Here is a 16,263-nt window from a genome sequence, read left to right as displayed (position 1 = left end):
TGGAGAATATGCAGAATTCATCATGCGAAAGGCTGGACTGGATGAATCCCAAGCTGGCATTAAGATTGCCGGAAGAAATATAAACAACCTCAGATATGCAGATGACACAACCTTGATGGCAGAAAGTGAGGTGGAATTAAATAACCTCTTAATGAGGGTGAAAGAGGAGAGCGCAAAATATGGTTTGAAGCTCAACATCAAAAAAACCGAAGATCATGGCCACTGGGCCCATCACCTCCTGGCAAATAGAAGGGGAAGAAGTGGAGGCAGTGAAAGATTTTACTTTCTTGGGCTCCATGATCACTGCAGTGAGAGCTGGACCATAAAGAAGGCTGATCGCCGAAGAATTGATGCTTTTGAATTCTGGTGCTGGAGGAGACTCTTCAGAGTCCCATGGACTGCAAGATGATCAAACCTCTCCATTCTGAAGGAAATCAGCCCTGAGTGCTCACTGGAAGGACAGAGCCTGAAGCTGAGGCTCCTGTACATTGGCCACCTCATGAGAAGAGAAGATTCCCTGGAAAAGACCCTGATGTTGGGAAAGATGGAGGGCACAAGGAGAAGGGGACGACAGAGGACGAGATGGCTGGACAGTGTTCTCAAAGCTGCTAACATGAGTTTGACCAAACTGTGGAAGGCGGTGGAGGACAGGGGTGCCTGGCGTGCTCTGGTCCAGGGGGTCATGAAGAGGCGGACACGACTAAATGAAAACATTGTTGTTGTTACAGTAGTATCTCCAGCTGCACACAAGATCCGTTCCGGAGCTCCGGTCAGATCCCCGAGGAATTTAAACTGACTAATGTGGGGGAGGGAGACAGTGCTCCTGAAGGTAGGAGTCTATCAATTAATGAAGATGATCATCCAAATGTCATAGACCAAATGGAGCAAACAGCACGCGGACCTAGTGGAGGGAGGAAAAAATCCTTAAATAAGAGACACGGGGGAATGATTAATGGACTTCAATGTCTGTACACTAATGCGCAAAGCATGGGAAATAAACAAGATGAGCTTGAGCTCTTGGTACAGCAAACTAAATATGACATAATAGGCATCACTGAAACCTGGTGGGATAAGTCCCACGATTGGAATGTAATAATGGAGGGATACAATCTATTTCAGAGAAACAGACCAGACAAGAAAGGAGGAGGAGTGGCGTTATATGTCAGGGATGTGTATACCTGTGAAGAGATCCAAGATTTAGAACCTCAAAGCCAAAGTGAGAGCATTTGGGTCAAAATTAAGGGAGAGAAGAATAACAGAGACCTCATTGTGGGAGTTTACTATAGATCCCCAAGCCAAACGGAGGACATAGATGATGCCTTCCTGGAACAGATGGCCAAGCATGCAAAAGGAAGGGAGATAGTAGTAATGGGGGACTTCAATTACCCGGATATTTGTTGGACGTCAAACTCAGCCAAGAGCATAAGGTCAAACAGATTCCTCACTGGCCTTGCAGACAACTTCATTGTCCAGAAAGTGGGAGAAGCAACAAGAGGAACAGCCATTTTAGACCTGGTCCTAACCAATGTTGATGACCTGGTTAGTGGGGTAGATGTGGAAGGATCATTAGGCGCGAGTGATCATGCTCTTCTGAAGTTTACTATACAGCGGACAGTAGCAGCCAAGCATACTAGGACTCAATTTCTTGACTTTAAGAAAGCCGACTTCATAAAACTTAGGGAAGTGCTGGGTGAGATCCCATGGACAGCAATACTAAAAGGAAAGGGAGTTCATGATGGCTGGGAGTTTGTTAAGACGGAGATAGTAAAAGCACAACGTCAGGCAATACCAATGAGACGGAAACATGGAAGGTGCCTAAAGAAGCCAGGGTGGCTATCTAAAGAACTTTTAACTGAATTAAGATTAAAGAAGGATGTGTACAAAAAATGGAAAAGGGGGGAAACCACCAAAGAGGAATTCAAACAAATAGCCAGCACATGTAGACACAAAGTCAGAAAAGCTAAAGCACAGAATGAACTCAGGCTTGCTAGAGAGGTTAAAAGCAACAAAAAAGGCTTTTATGGGTATGTTCGTAGCAAAAGGAAGAACAAAGAAACAGTGGGGTCACTCAGAGGAGAAGATGGTGAAATGCAAACAGGGGACACAGAAAGGGCTGAACTCCTCAATGCCTTCTTTGCCTCAGTCTTCTCCGATAAAGAAGACAATGCCCGACCTGAAGAATTTGAAGCAAATGATTCAGCAAAGGAAACACAGCCCAGAATAACTAAGGAGATAGTACAAGAATATTTGGCTAGATTAGATGTATTCAAGTCTCCAGGGCCAGATGAACTGCATCCAAGAGTATTAAAAGAACTGGCAGATGTGATCTCAGAACCACTGGCAGTCATCTTTGAGAATTCCTGGAGAACAGGCGAAGTCCCGGCAGACTGGAGGAGGGCAAATGTTGTTCCTATTTTCAAAAAGGGGAAAAGAGAGGACCCAAATAATTACCGCCCAGTCAGTCTGACATCAATAGCAGGGAAGATTCTGGAGCAGATCATTAAGCAAACAGTCTATGAGCACCTAGAAAGGAATGCTGTGATCACCAATAGTCAGCATGGATTTCTGAAAAATAAGTCATGTCAGACTAACCTGATCTCGTTTTTTGACAGAATTACAAGCCTGGTAGATGAAGGGAACGCAGTGGATGTAGCCTACCTTGATTTCAGCAAAGCATTTGACAAGGTGCCCCATGATATTCTTGTAAAGAAGCTGGTAAAATGCGGTCTTGACTATGCTACCACTCAGTGGATTTGTAACTGGCTGACTGACCGAACCCAAAGGGTGCTCATCAATGGTTCCTCTTCATCCTGGAGAAGAGTGACTAGTGGGGTGCCACAGGGTTCTGTCTTGGGCCCGGTCTTATTCAACATCTTTATCAACGACTTGGATGATGGACTCAAGGGCATCCTGATCAAATTTGCAGATGACACCAAACTGGGAGGGGTGGCTAACACCCCAGAGGACAGGATCACACTTCAAAACGACCTTGACAGATTAGAGAACTGGGCAAAAACAAACAAGATGAATTTTAACAGGGAGAAATGTAAAGTATTGCACTTGGGCAAAAAAAATGAGAGGCACAAATACAAGATGGGGGACACCTGGCTTGAGAGCAGTACATGTGAAAAGGATCTAGGAGTCTTGGTTGACCACAAACTTGACATGAGCCAACAGTGTGACACGGCAGCTAAAAAAGCCAATGCAATTCTGGGCTGCATCAATAGGAGTATAGCATCTAGATCAAGGGAAGTAATAGTGCCACTGTATTCTGCTCTGGTCAGACCACACCTGGAGTACTGTGTCCAGTTCTGGGCACCACAATTCAAGAAGGACACTGACAAACTGGAACGTGTCCAGAAGAGGGCAACCAAAATGGTCAAAGGCCTGGAAACGATGCCTTATGAGGAACGGCTAAGGGAGCTGGGCATGTTTAGCCTGGAGAAGAGGAGGTTAAGGGGTGATATGATAGCCATGTTCAAATATATAAAAGGATGTCACATAGAGGAGGGAGAAAGGTTGTTTTCTACTGCTCCAGAGAAGCGGACACGGAGCAATGGATCCAAACTACAAGAAAGAAGATTCCACCTAAACATTAGGAAGAACTTCCTGACAGTAAGAGCTGTTCGACAGTGGAATTTGCTGCCAAGGAGTGTGGTGGAGTCTCCTACTTTGGAGGTCTTTAAGCAGAGGCTTGACAACCATATGTCAGGAGTGCTCTGATGGTGTTTCCTGCTTGGCAGGGGGTTGGACTCGATGGCCCTTGTGGTCTCTTCCAACTCTATGATTCTATGATTCTATGATTCTATGAATTTGCAATTGGAGGTGCTGCTTTTGCACACATGCGCAGTGCGTTTCTGCACATGCGGCGAGCCCCGGAAAAATACTTCCAGGTTTGCCGAGTGCGTAACCTGAAGGATACGCAAGCAGAGGTGTGCGTATCCAAAGGTACCACTGTATTATGATTATTATTATGATTGCTGTGATTTGCTTGTGTTTCCAAACAACTCTTTTTATTTTAAAGGAGAAATTACTTCTTTTTGTTGCTGCTGCTATGAACCATACTCACTTATCTAAATTGTTACTTCTCTTTCCTTTAGGTCCCCAAACACTGCCAGAGCTCAGCTATAAAAAAGGTAGGTTTAATTTTTCTTCCAGTTTCCACTGGAATTGTTAAACAGACATTAGAATATTTCAATGAATCTTTTAAAAAAATACTGTTCCCCAACCATTCTGATTCAATTCATATCCTTTAAAAACTCTTAAGAACCTCCCTTTTATTTTGCAAGATTTAAACCCAAAGATACTTCACTGTTTCATTGCAGGCATGCAGGTTTCTGCACATACAATTCCTACTACCATCACTGGGAGGGACAAATGCATATTTGAGGGCAGAGTTTGACCTTATGTCTAAGATAATGGAAGGGCTGCCAAATTTAATAGAGTTATCATTATACATAGCTTCAGGGAATCTGGTTGGGACTTCAGTTTAGAACAACAGAAAGCAAAAATGGATTTCAAGTCACGTCTCACTATTACCTTTCAAAGCTTTCATACAATCAGTGCAGCTCAAGCAAAGAAGGAATTATCTGTCCATCACGAACCTTTTTTTATTGCACCCCCATTTGAGAAATCCACTTTTCTCCCTTGTACATTTATATGATACACCTAAGCAATGTCAAAACCAAGAGGGAAAGGGAGTAAATCCATTATGTGATGCTGTTGCACAGCCTTGATTTACCGTACTGTTCTGTCTATAAGACGCCCCCACGTATTTTGGGGAGCTCAAATTTAAGAAAATGAACTATTTGTGTGGGAGGGAGGATGCCGAACCAAATATCACTCACCCAACTGGCAAACGCTAACAATCGCAAGCAACACAAGCCAAATTGACAAAGCAGCAGCCAATCCAAAGCAGCCCTTGCAGCAGACACCATTCACCAATCACTAGATCCTGCTCGCGGATGCAACCAATTGCCTGTCCCCCCTCTGCACTACCCATGTATAAGACCCTCCCCCCATTTTTTACTTTATTTTGGAGTAAAAAACCCTCGTCTAATACATGGTAAAGTACGGTATTTTAATGAAGCATGCATGATCCCATTGTAATGAATGGAAAGTGCATAGAATCATAGAATAGAATCATAGAATCATAGAGTTGGGAGAGACCACAAGGGCCATCGAGTCCAACCCCCTGCCAAGCAGGAAACACCATCAGAGCACTCCTGACATATGGTTGTCAAGCCTCTGCTTAAAGACCTCCAAAGTAGGAGAATCCACCACACTCCTTGGCAGCAAATTCCACTGTCAAACAGCTCTTACTGTCAGGAAGTTCTTCCTAATGTTTAGGTGGAATCTTCTTTCTTGTACTTTGGATCCATTGCTCCGTGTCCGCTTCTCTGGAGCAGCAGAAAACAACCTTTCTCCCTGCTCTATGTGACATCCTTTTATATATTTGAACATGGCTATCATATCACCCCTTAACCTCCTCTTCTCCAGGCTAAACATGCCCAGCTCCCAGAGCTTAGTGGATTTCAATCCATGTTCCCAGAGCTTAGTGGATTTCATTTTAAATGATGAAGTTTTCATGAAAATAAAACTGAATTACCTAAGGGATCAGCACTGTCAATATAGTTCCTACAGGTGGTCTCCAACTGGCTGCTGACTCCCCAAACAAGCTGCAGATAGTAAACCAAGAACAAGCCTTCATTGCATTTCATGGCTTTTTTGAATGCCACCCCCCCCCCCCAGTAATACAGACCAACAGCATCGTTCTGCTGAGCCAAACTATGTCTTAGTTCCAAGTAGTGTGGCAGCAGCAGGGGGAGCCAAGCAGCCTCCATTTCCTCACTGTGTGTGTGTGCTTGTTCATGGCAAGTCCTAGGTTGGCTGAGTACATGCAAGTCATGCCTCTGCTGAGAAAAGACTAGATGGGGGCAGATCTAGACGAAGAGGGACCTATGCCCTGGTGGCCTTTTTGCATTTCCTTATCCTCCAATCAACCTCAGACTTTACGAGAGGCAGAAACCTCTTTGCATTACTGCTTTTCCTTTGGCAATACTTGCACGGGATATAAACTAACCATTGCGCTACACCACTTAAGACAATGTAATCAGTCTCAGAATGCTGTCCAGATTTCTCAGGGCATAGTACTTTCTGACTTAGATAAACTGCAAGCACACTTATCTTTGTGCAAAGAAAACAGGCAGAATGACTATGAATGGAAATGCTTCACCGCTATCTGGGTCGAGAAATCTGAGCGAACTATTATTTCCAGACCAGCAGCATTTGCTTGGTGGCCTTAAGAGAGGGAGAGCTGACAGACTCACAGACTCCAGAGCACTGCCCAGAGTGCTCAATGCAGGGCTCCTTCCGTGCAGGGAACTTCAAGCAAAGCATCCGTTTCCCTACTGACCAGCGTGTCCCAATTCTCACTGAGTGCCTGAAGCTGCCCCTGTGACTGAGGTCATGGGCAAGAGTTTATGTTTGTTTTGGGGTACAGAAGGAGCTTCCTACTGGAGCCTGTGTGCTAAGTGGGCTGCATTTAGTAGGGTATTGCCATAATGGCTGAGGAATCTCAAATGTAGGCCAGCACTAAATAAATACCGGAACAAAACAATCATACTTCACTCTACTGTTAGCAAAGCAATAAGGAATAAAAGCTTGATTGCAAGGAAATTAATTGCTTCTTTACATAAAGATGGATTTATAAATAACAAAAAGACACGAGGAGGAGGCTGAAGACAACAAAGTGTCTTTCTCACTGAGAAGAATCAGCAACATCAATAGGAAAAGACTTGTTTCCCCCCCCTTGTTCTTCAAACACAAATGCAAAAAGGCCAGCAGCCACCTTATACTAAGATAATTTCAGGTTAAGAATCTGTACTGAGTTACCCATGGCATGTGTTTTGACGCTTTCCAGAATTCTGTAGTGTTCATAATACATTCATAAATATACATAATTAACACTGGCTTGAGTCAAATGAAAAATAAATAAAAATATAACATACAATGAAGGACTTTAATAACCACACAGCTAGTGTGTGTAAGACTGAAACAATTTTCTCTCACTAATTTTCACAACTTTCCTGCAACATATTAACTGGCACTGCAATGAAAATCTAAGTAAGGTCAGAGTAATTCAGAAAGAAACTAACTGTGTCTGGAACATTTACAGAAGCACAGCAGAGCACTGAAAGAAATGCAAGGATTCCATGGCCAGTTCACACATGAAACTAATGATGGTTTAATGAGGAGTATCAGGTGCCGGGGCATCTGCTAGGAAGGCCCAGCTTTGATCACTCCCTGAAACAAACAAGCTGGTTGCTTTGGAGAGAAACAAACTGCGAGCCTTGGTGTGCAGGAACCATGAAGCTGGTCTCTGGTCTGTTTCTCCATCACAGTGAAGTCAGGAGTGGGAGACAAATGAAGCAGACCAATACATTGCTCATTTGCAATAAACCATAATTAATTTTTAACTATGGTTTACACATAAACCACTTAAAACATCTGTACTTAAAACAAACAGTCCCAAACACTGTCTGCACTGATATTGTGGATTATTTTCCATTGTAGGCAATGTTTTTGATCAGGTGCATTTGTTATGGAAGAGAGATTGAAAAGTGAATAAATTTTCCAATGGTATTGGCTACCTAACTTATATTCATCTTAATTAAAGCTGATTTTTAAAATACTCTAATTAATGAGTTTGTGATATGGAGTCACCCTACATGTAACATAAACTCAGAAAAAAACTTTTATTGGTCAGCACAAGGGTGTTTAAAAATATATATAAGTAAAAGCCATCATCTGGAAAGGATGTTTAGCACAGACAACAAAAACAAAGGATGAAAAGTTCCAGGCGCCACTACAAGCACCAATGTTTGAAAAGAGAATATTGCACTAAACAAAGGACCCTGCATATTTATTATTATTATTATTATTATTTTAAAATCTCCTTCTTCACTGACCTAGAAAGGAAACCAGCCATTTTCTGTATGCCCCAGCAAACCTTGCCTGCTCTACATCCCTACATGTTGATAAAACTTGATCGATGAACCTGTATTCTGCTTCGAGACTGATAGGCGAGTCCTGCACAGGAGCACGTTTCAGGCGCTTGGTTTCTTGAGTGTAGCCTTGTCTGCTGGATTCCAGCAGGCCGTCCACCTCCATAGCTTGGCTCACATGACCAAATGCAGCACCAGGGTGTGAGTTGTTCAGCAGGCCATCACTCTTGTCTGCAGCTGCTGACCACACACTTGGAAGTGGAAGTTTGTTTTTTAAGTGGTGCTGAAGATAGAACACACGCCGTCTTCAAAGAGAAGAAATAAGAGTAAATCAAATGTCTAGCACTTCTGTTAATCAAAAGTAACATTTCTGCCCTCTTCCCCATAAACTTCTTCACAACGTGTTAAGCATTTTTTTTTATAAAAAAGGTTGACTTCTAAATTTGAAATTCCTCATTCTCTGTATCTGATGTCTTGTTGGCAATGTGCGGAGTCTGTGATACAGATTCATACCAGATCTCCATCTTGCTAAATGGACAAGAGAATTCTAATTAATATCACTGATGTAATGGACATCAAAACTCAAGTCCTACTTTGCTGCCGGATAACAACCTTTTATTGGTGGGGGTTGGGGGGGGGGTTGGTGCTAACACCAGAATGCAAGAACTCAAAAAGATACGTCTGGAGGTAAAGGAAAGGTAAAGGACCCCTGGATGGTTAAGTCCAGTCAAAGGCGACTATGGGGTGCGGCGCTCATCTCGCTTCAGGCCAAGGGAGACAGCTTTCCGTGTCATGTGGCCAGCAGGACTAAACTGGCGCAACGGGACACCGTGATGGAAGTAAGAGAGCACAGAAACACTAAAGTATGGTGGGTGGTAACGTGAACCAGTGTCGTTTCTTCAGGAGCATGAAAGCTGTGGAATTTCCTCCCTAGTCCTTCCTTCCTCCTTCCCTTTTTTCTTTAAAAAAATTAACTTCTTATTAATTTTATGAGAAAAACAATAACCATAAACAGTATGGGTCTCAAAAGAAGATATCAGCAAAAGGATTTTTTTAAAATGGTACACATAACAGGACAGTGCTCTTTAGAGATATGGAAGAAAGGTTCCGTAGACGCTTTTGTGAGTCTCTGGGGATTTCTTACTGTCCATTGACTCAGTAATAAATGTGCTGTCAAAACTTCTGAGTCTTTCTTGGAACATTTCCTGGCCTTATGAACCAACTGAATCAAATATTTGAGCCTTCCTCCTTCCTTAATAGCTTTTAGATATAATAGCTTTTAGATCAGAGCTTTCCAGACTTTTCATGTGGGTGAGATACTTTTTAGACATTGCATCATTTCAAGACACAGTAATTCAGTTTTACTTGCAAACCAAAGGTTAAACTAACTCTTTTCCAGCTGCGGGAGGAACATGGGGAGCATTCGCATGACACACCTACACTCTGCAGCCGATACACCAAGATGTCACGACACACACTTTGCACTAGATCAAGGTGGGCTTCTTCTGGAGAACTTTGGATTGCCCTGATGCATTCTTCCTGCTCCGGTTGTTCTAATTTACTTTCTTTTGCTCTGCTCTACAAGATGTCCTTTATGATTCATATTGCTTCTGTTGTACATTGCTGGCTACCTTCGAGATGTTTAGCTAGTCTTTTTGGTGAAAAATGGGGTACTGTACTTATATATTGATAAATTGACACAGGTGCTATAAAAAAATGGCTGGCATGAAGGAATAAAAGAGCTGTTGGTACCTTGTAGAAGTGAACACTGTCAGAAGAAAGGCCATACATTTAAGCAATATTTTACTAAACAAATATAATAATAAATAGAAAGTGCTGATTTATTGCAAAACAACCAATGTTCAATGGCAGCTATGTGAGGCAACTTTTAAAGGTAGCTTTAATGACACACAAACCACCAGCACCACAGTGTGGAATGGCTGGAATAAATGAATCCTATCAGAGTGGTAACTATTCTCTTCAACCCAGATCCTTGTATACATTTCCTTACCTGTGACACCACAGGGTTTCATGCCCTGGGTAAGTGTTAATTAAATCAGTGCAGAGCTCTACTTCTTCATTTAGAAGAAGTGGGAAATCTGGTTGTTCTTCCACACCGGTAGCTTCTGCTTCATCATTTTCTTCATCTTTTAGAAGCCTGGGTGCTTGCTGATTGGCTGGTGAATTGTGCATTTCTACAGTACACTCAGTCTCAGTTCCGTCAATCAAAGATTTTAATAAAAACTGGCGGTAGTGGAATCCACTATGGTCTGAAACATGCATGGAGACCCAGTGCTTAGTGGAAGAAAGTTCATCTAGAAGAATCTGAAAGTCAAAAGCGGATAGTAAATTAATCCATCCATAAAGATAAGACACCACCCCCAAAAAATCAATTTTCATTTACAGCAACTGCCTGAGGTCTTCTGCTGTTGAGCCAAAATAATCATAGCTCCTCCCTATAGCTAAACAAAAAGTGCCAAAATAACAGAGAAAATGGGCTTCAGTCCCTGCTATAAATTTAGGAATATAAGTGGTGTTGAAATGGACAAAACTACAGAGATCTGATATCTACTGTGGCAAATCAAGTCTGCCCATTGCTTCCCCTGCCAGTCTTCAAATCAAGAATTTTACCTCCAAATTTTAAAATGTATACTTTTTGTTTGGTTTAGCTTTTCATTTCCATGCTTAGGGAGCTCTGTGGACGCCAAGGGCCTTTTGGTGGTTCCTTCACTGTAAGAAGTGAGGTTACAGGGAATCAGGCAGAGGGCCTTCTGGGTAGTGGCGCCCGCCCTGTGGAACGCCCTCCCACCAGATGTCAAAGAAATAATCAACTATATGACATTTAGAAGTCATCTGAAGGCAGCCCTGTTTAGGGATGTTTTTAATGTTTGAAGTTTTATTCTGTTTTTAATGTTCTGTTGAAAGACGCACAGAGTGGCTAGGAAAACCCAGCCAGATGGGCGGGATATAAATAATAATAATAATAGTAGTAGTAATAATAATAAATTATATTATATTATTGTATATTATAAATTATATTATATTATATTGCTGTATATTATAAATTATTATATTATATTATATTATATTATATTATATTATATTATATTATATTATATTATATTATATTATATTATATTATATTATATTATATATTTAATAATAATAATAATAATAATAATAATAAGTTGAATTTGACATTCATTTGCTGCTTAAGTTTTTAAATGGCAAAATTTTGTATCTTCACAAACTGATTTTCTGGAAGCAAATAACATGTCAATGAGTCATAACTTTGTGTTATATTCTGCTATATTCCTGGAAGTGCCTTTTATGACACATGAAAACTCAAATATAATACCGAAATTAACAGTTAGGAAAATGTTGGGAACACAGAAGAAACTGTTGCTGGATGCAGCCTGTATGTGGTTTAAATGCTATATATTGAGTGAAAATTGTTACTGGAACAGCATATAGTTCCCTTGTATAAGAAGAAACAAGCACCAAAGGTACTAAAAACTGCTGACACACTAATAAATTTTAGCAACCTAAAGAACTGTGCATAATTTGCTGACTCAGACTTGCTAGAGATGATCACCTGAAAAACATTAACTACAGCTTTGAAGCTGCCCAACTTGTCTGTTGTATTTGCAATTGGATTCAATTCATTGTTACTAATGAACTTATGAAACAAAAAAATTTCTGCAGAAAAATTAAGCGCTGTAAATGTTTCCTCCCCACATTACTAGTTAGGTCAGGAAGGGATAATAGCTCCATCAGTCATCGGAGAGGGTAGCAAGGTAAAATCAACCCTTGTAGATACCTGGGAAAGGGTTTCTTCTTGTAGGACACAAGGGCTTATGCACACCTGGTACAACTGCGCAGAAGAGCCAGCAGTCATTTTCAGCGCATGTGAAGTTGGATACAGCAGCTGCCAAACACTCTGACTATTTTTATAATCTGGATTTTTATAACTGTGCATAGTGTAAGTCTTCTGAAGTCAGAAGCCTACATATGCACCTCTTTAAGCATAGCAAAGGGAACAGATTTTTAAACTGCTGTATTCCTTGACGCCCTGTATTATACCACAGAATGGCTGCCTTAGCTTTTCTCCTTAGAAGCAAACTGAAGCAGCACTTGCTAAATGATGGAAGAAAAATTATTTGCTTCTTTCCCCATCTAACTTCTTCAGACTCTTGCTGCCCTAAATTCTTTTTCATTTGGAAATTAAGTAGTAGAGGCTGCCAGACTTTCTCTTGGGGCCTGTGGCATAGTTTTCAGGTTATTATTAAATGCCCTTATCATTTCTGGAAGGTTCTCAGGTAACAAGGCAGAGATTGGGGGATGGGGTGCTGCAAAATGATTTTCTTGCAAGGAGCTGAGTTCAGCAATCTTCCCTTGAAAATGCTCAGGCAGAGAAGCAGATGATGTTGGAGATGAAAAGAGTGCAGACTCAAGCTTAGCTTTGTGGAAGGTGGAAGGTCGATGGCCTGCATAATGAAAAGGCACCAAGCCGGCTTTGCAAATGAGAAATGGCAACGTGAAAGTCATAAGAATATTGCACCTTACATTTTAAAAGGGGCAGATATCAACTGCTTCCAACCCGCTGGTGCAGCCCGTTTTAGAGACCCCCTGAAGGGGTGGAAACAGCTGCTTTTCAAACAGGCATTTCTGTTCCAGTTGATAAGGCATTTTTAAAGCCAGTTAGTAACGTTCCAGTTGTTTGATGTTGTGCTAATTCATTAAACCAGCATAATCTGGGCTGAAGGATATCCTTAGATATGTGAAAGGCACTTACTTATAAATACCACTATGGGGCTTCTAAATTGTTTGAGCTCTTTGAACCTATGCCAATGCCCAATCTGCATTTTAACAATGCATACTGTCTTTAGAGAATATAGGCATCAAAAAAGAAAAGAAAAATCATAGTATTCAAATATTGTTGTACAATATTTCTTCTTTTATTCTGGCAGGAGCCTTTACAGTTTGTCACAACTTCATCATGAGCTCCATCTCCCTCCTGCATCACCCGCTCTCCTGTCTCACCTTTCGGAGGGACAGGCTCCATACCGTAGCTGCTAGCTGGATGGTCTGAATCAGCCTAATGCAGTTTTTATCCCTTCTTCTCTTCCCCAAAATTTCATAGGCCATTCATGATGAAATTTCATTCCAAATATTTCAAAGTATTTATAAGAAAGTCGTTCCAATTCTTACCAATAGCTCTTACAAGGTACTTCTCCCTGCTGTGACATACCTTTCCACTGAGCTTGGCCAAGTGTTGCAAGACCCAGGCGCGATGGGACCAGGCGTTATAATTACTTGGATATCTCCCAGCAGCTTCACAGCAAACATCCATTTCTTCTTTCACTAGCCGCTGAATCCTTTCCGTGGGAGCTGTTTCCAAATTCCCTTTATTCACGAGAGTGGGCAAGGAGTTTTCCTGAATTAGTTGTTGCAGCACCCAGCGTCTGGTCAAGTGGCATAGAGAGTTAAGAGGGCAAAAGCCAATTTAAGTGAGTGAAAACATTTTATTTTGTTCTGTTTGTTACTAGGTCTTAAGGCAGGGAAAAATGAAAGTTGGAGTGGAGAAAAGAAATACACCAACCTCTGCACTAATAATCAAGTAATACTGGGAAATACATTTTATGGTCCTGAAATGCTTTTATCAGCTACTTCAGCCTGTAGCTCCTGCTGTTTGACATTTGGCATGGTAAACCAGGAGTGGGGAACCTCAGGCCTGGGAGCTAAACGCAGCCCTCCAAGCCAATATATCTGGTCCTCAGGGCTCTCTTCAAGCCCTCGCCTTCTCTAGGCCACAGCCTGTTTCTGCTGGGTGGTTTTGCTCGGATGGGAACTGTTGCTGAGCTGGGATGACACCTGCTGTTTGCATGGATGGAGGATAGGGAGTTGTGCATGCAAGTCTAAAAACCTCTGACTTTGGTGTGCAAGCCTACAGCTCTGCCCACATACAGCTGCGTCCCTACCACTGGTCATTGGGATGTGGCCCTTGGCCTGAAAAACATTCTCCACCTTTGTAAGCCACAGTTAATAGTTCACCACTTTGCTCCTTCCTTCTTGTGTTGGGAGAAAGCACAAATCAAGGATTGCTCCCAACAAACCACAATGTGCAGCCAAGGTCTGTCCTTAGCTTACTGATTATGGTTTGTTGGGAGCAAAACAGACAAACTGCTGTGCCAGGGATCATGAATTGCTTCCTCCCAGCCATGGCAGCAGTCATGATAAACCATTCATTTAACTTTGGTCTACCATCACCTGCAAACCAGGTCAGTAAATCCTTTTAAAAAGTCATTTGATTTATTACTTCCTTTTGTCTGTTGTGATGGGGTGATTCTCATTCTATAAATATCTGATACTCTCTCCATATGGCTAATTATTATACGAACTCTTCTTGCCCTTCTTAGTCACTGTATTTCTAAACCAAAAAGTATCACTCTCCTTAGTCTGTCCTTCATAGATGCCCTTTTCTGTACCCTTTTGATTTCTAGGAGTTCCTGTTTTGAGATGGGGAAAGTGACCAGCGTAATCAAAGATTCATAAAATAGCATTCTGAAGCTTTCTGTCCTGGTTCCAACTACTTTTCTAATAACTGTAAATAACTCATTTGCCCTTTTCGTTTCTTCAGCACCCGCAGCTTGTGTTTTCAGCGAGATCTCCATTATGGCCTCAAGATTTCGTTTCTGGGTAGTTGTGGCCACTTTAGAGAAACAGGCAGCACACATTTTCAACAGAAAAACCTTATATAAAAATGGACAGTATTTTCTACATCAAACATAGGAACTTTAAAATAGACTGACTAGTAGTTTCCTCTCACTGAAACGTCATGGAGGAACCACTGCTATACGCTTCCATATTCTTTTCAGGTGGGGGTAGGGAAAGAGAAATAACCACAGAAAGAGACAAACCTGTGAATCCACGTTTCTGGACTCTTTGGAAACTTAGTTAGTGCCAGTTTCCCAAGATGTAAATCTTTAACTGGATTTAAAGTGCCAGATACTATTAATTCTTTCCTGCAATTTTTTCCAAAAAATGAATTAATTAGTACAGACACATTTACTGAAAGTAGCCAGTAATAAATTGCACATAAGGCTGGATCCAGAGTTTGCTGTTGCCAACAGTAGTGTCCCCTGAAGAGCCTTCTGTTCTGGATGCCAGAAGGCAGGTTACCTGGATGCCAGGGAGGGCAGGTTACCATTTCCTCCTCCCAGAACCTCAGAAACACCCCCCCTCTCTCTCCCTCTCTCCCCCCCCCCCGGTTCTGGACCAAATTGTCCATCAACCTCCAGAGCAGATTTTCGAGGGCAGGGGAAGGGATCACTAGGAGCGAGGCAGGAAATGGACAAAAACAACTTCTTCTCCAGTTCTGCTAACAGGCTTCCTGCACAGGATCAGTAGCTGAATGTGTACAAAGGGAGCCCTTGCATTTGCAGGATGCCAACTCTGGATCCAACCCATCAATAAAAACTGATAAAAGCATTTAAACTTATTAATCTATACATATACCTATATAATATATATACCGTATTTTTCGCTCTATAGGACGCACCGGACCATAGCAGGGGGAGAACGGGGGGGGGGGGAATCTCCCCCTCTCTGCTCAGCGCCCCTTCAGCGAAGCGGCAGGAGAAACGGAGCCCCTTCCATTTCTCCTCCCGCTTCACTGAAGGGGCGCTGTGCAGAGAGGGAAAACTGTGCAGCGCCTCTCCAACGAAGCGAAGCCTGGAGAGCAAGCGGGATCGGTGTGCACCAACCCCTCTCGCTCTCCAGGCTTCAGGCGGCTATCCGCAAGCCTTCGGAGGACAGCGGGAACTCCTGCTGCGCTCTGAAGGCTTGCGGATAGCTGCCTGAAGCCCCCAGAGTGCAGCGGGAGTTCCCTGCGCTCCGGGGGCTTCAGGCGGCTTCAGCGAAAGCAACACGAAGCCTCCGAAGCGCGGGGGGAGCTCTCCCTCTGCGCTTCGGAGGCTTCGTGTTGCTACGCTGAAGCCAAGGAGCCTGCATTCGCTCCATAGGACACACACACATTTCCCCTTCATTTTTGGAGGGGAAAAAGTGTGTCCTATAGAGCGAAAAATACAGTATATATATGTATATATTAAAACTGATCATGATAGCGGAGGCACAGGATCAGTCGCTCTGAATAGAACCAGAGGAAAGTAAAAGCCCTGAACTCTGTGAAGTAGTAACTAGCAAGTCAACTAGCTTTCTACATTCCAATAAACATTCTGGATCAGATTCCAGTCTC

General features: G+C 42.3%; 1 protein-coding gene and 1 long non-coding RNA gene across 2 annotated transcripts in view; one reads left to right on the top strand and one right to left on the bottom strand.

Annotated features, from left to right (window-relative positions):
* The window catches only part of LOC309514638, a 31,814-nt gene extending 26,695 nt beyond the window's left edge, over positions 1-5,119 (top strand). The window contains exons 3-4 of the long non-coding RNA XR_014212100.1: positions 4,101-4,136; positions 4,698-5,119. This is a non-coding gene — a long non-coding RNA (uncharacterized lncRNA). The remainder of the gene's footprint in view (positions 1-4,100; positions 4,137-4,697) is intronic.
* Positions 5,120-7,738: 2,619 nt separating this feature from the next.
* Positions 7,739-16,263, bottom strand: part of PTAR1 (protein prenyltransferase alpha subunit repeat containing 1) — a 34,620-nt gene continuing 26,095 nt past the window's right edge. Inside the window, exons 4-7 of the mRNA XM_082241634.1 lie at positions 14,927-15,031; positions 13,258-13,471; positions 10,018-10,331; positions 7,739-8,311 (exon numbers count right to left, since the gene is read on the bottom strand). Coding sequence (XP_082097760.1) covers positions 7,963-8,311; positions 10,018-10,331; positions 13,258-13,471; positions 14,927-15,031 — 982 coding nt within the window. The 3' untranslated portion in view covers positions 7,739-7,962. The remainder of the gene's footprint in view (positions 8,312-10,017; positions 10,332-13,257; positions 13,472-14,926; positions 15,032-16,263) is intronic.

This window comes from Podarcis vaucheri (genome assembly GCF_965113315.1).
Source record: "Podarcis vaucheri genome assembly, chromosome: 11".
NCBI classification, from domain to species: domain Eukaryota; kingdom Metazoa; phylum Chordata; class Lepidosauria; order Squamata; family Lacertidae; genus Podarcis; species Podarcis vaucheri.
Note: the sequence above shows the minus strand (reverse complement) of the source record. Positions and strands in the feature narration are given on the sequence as shown.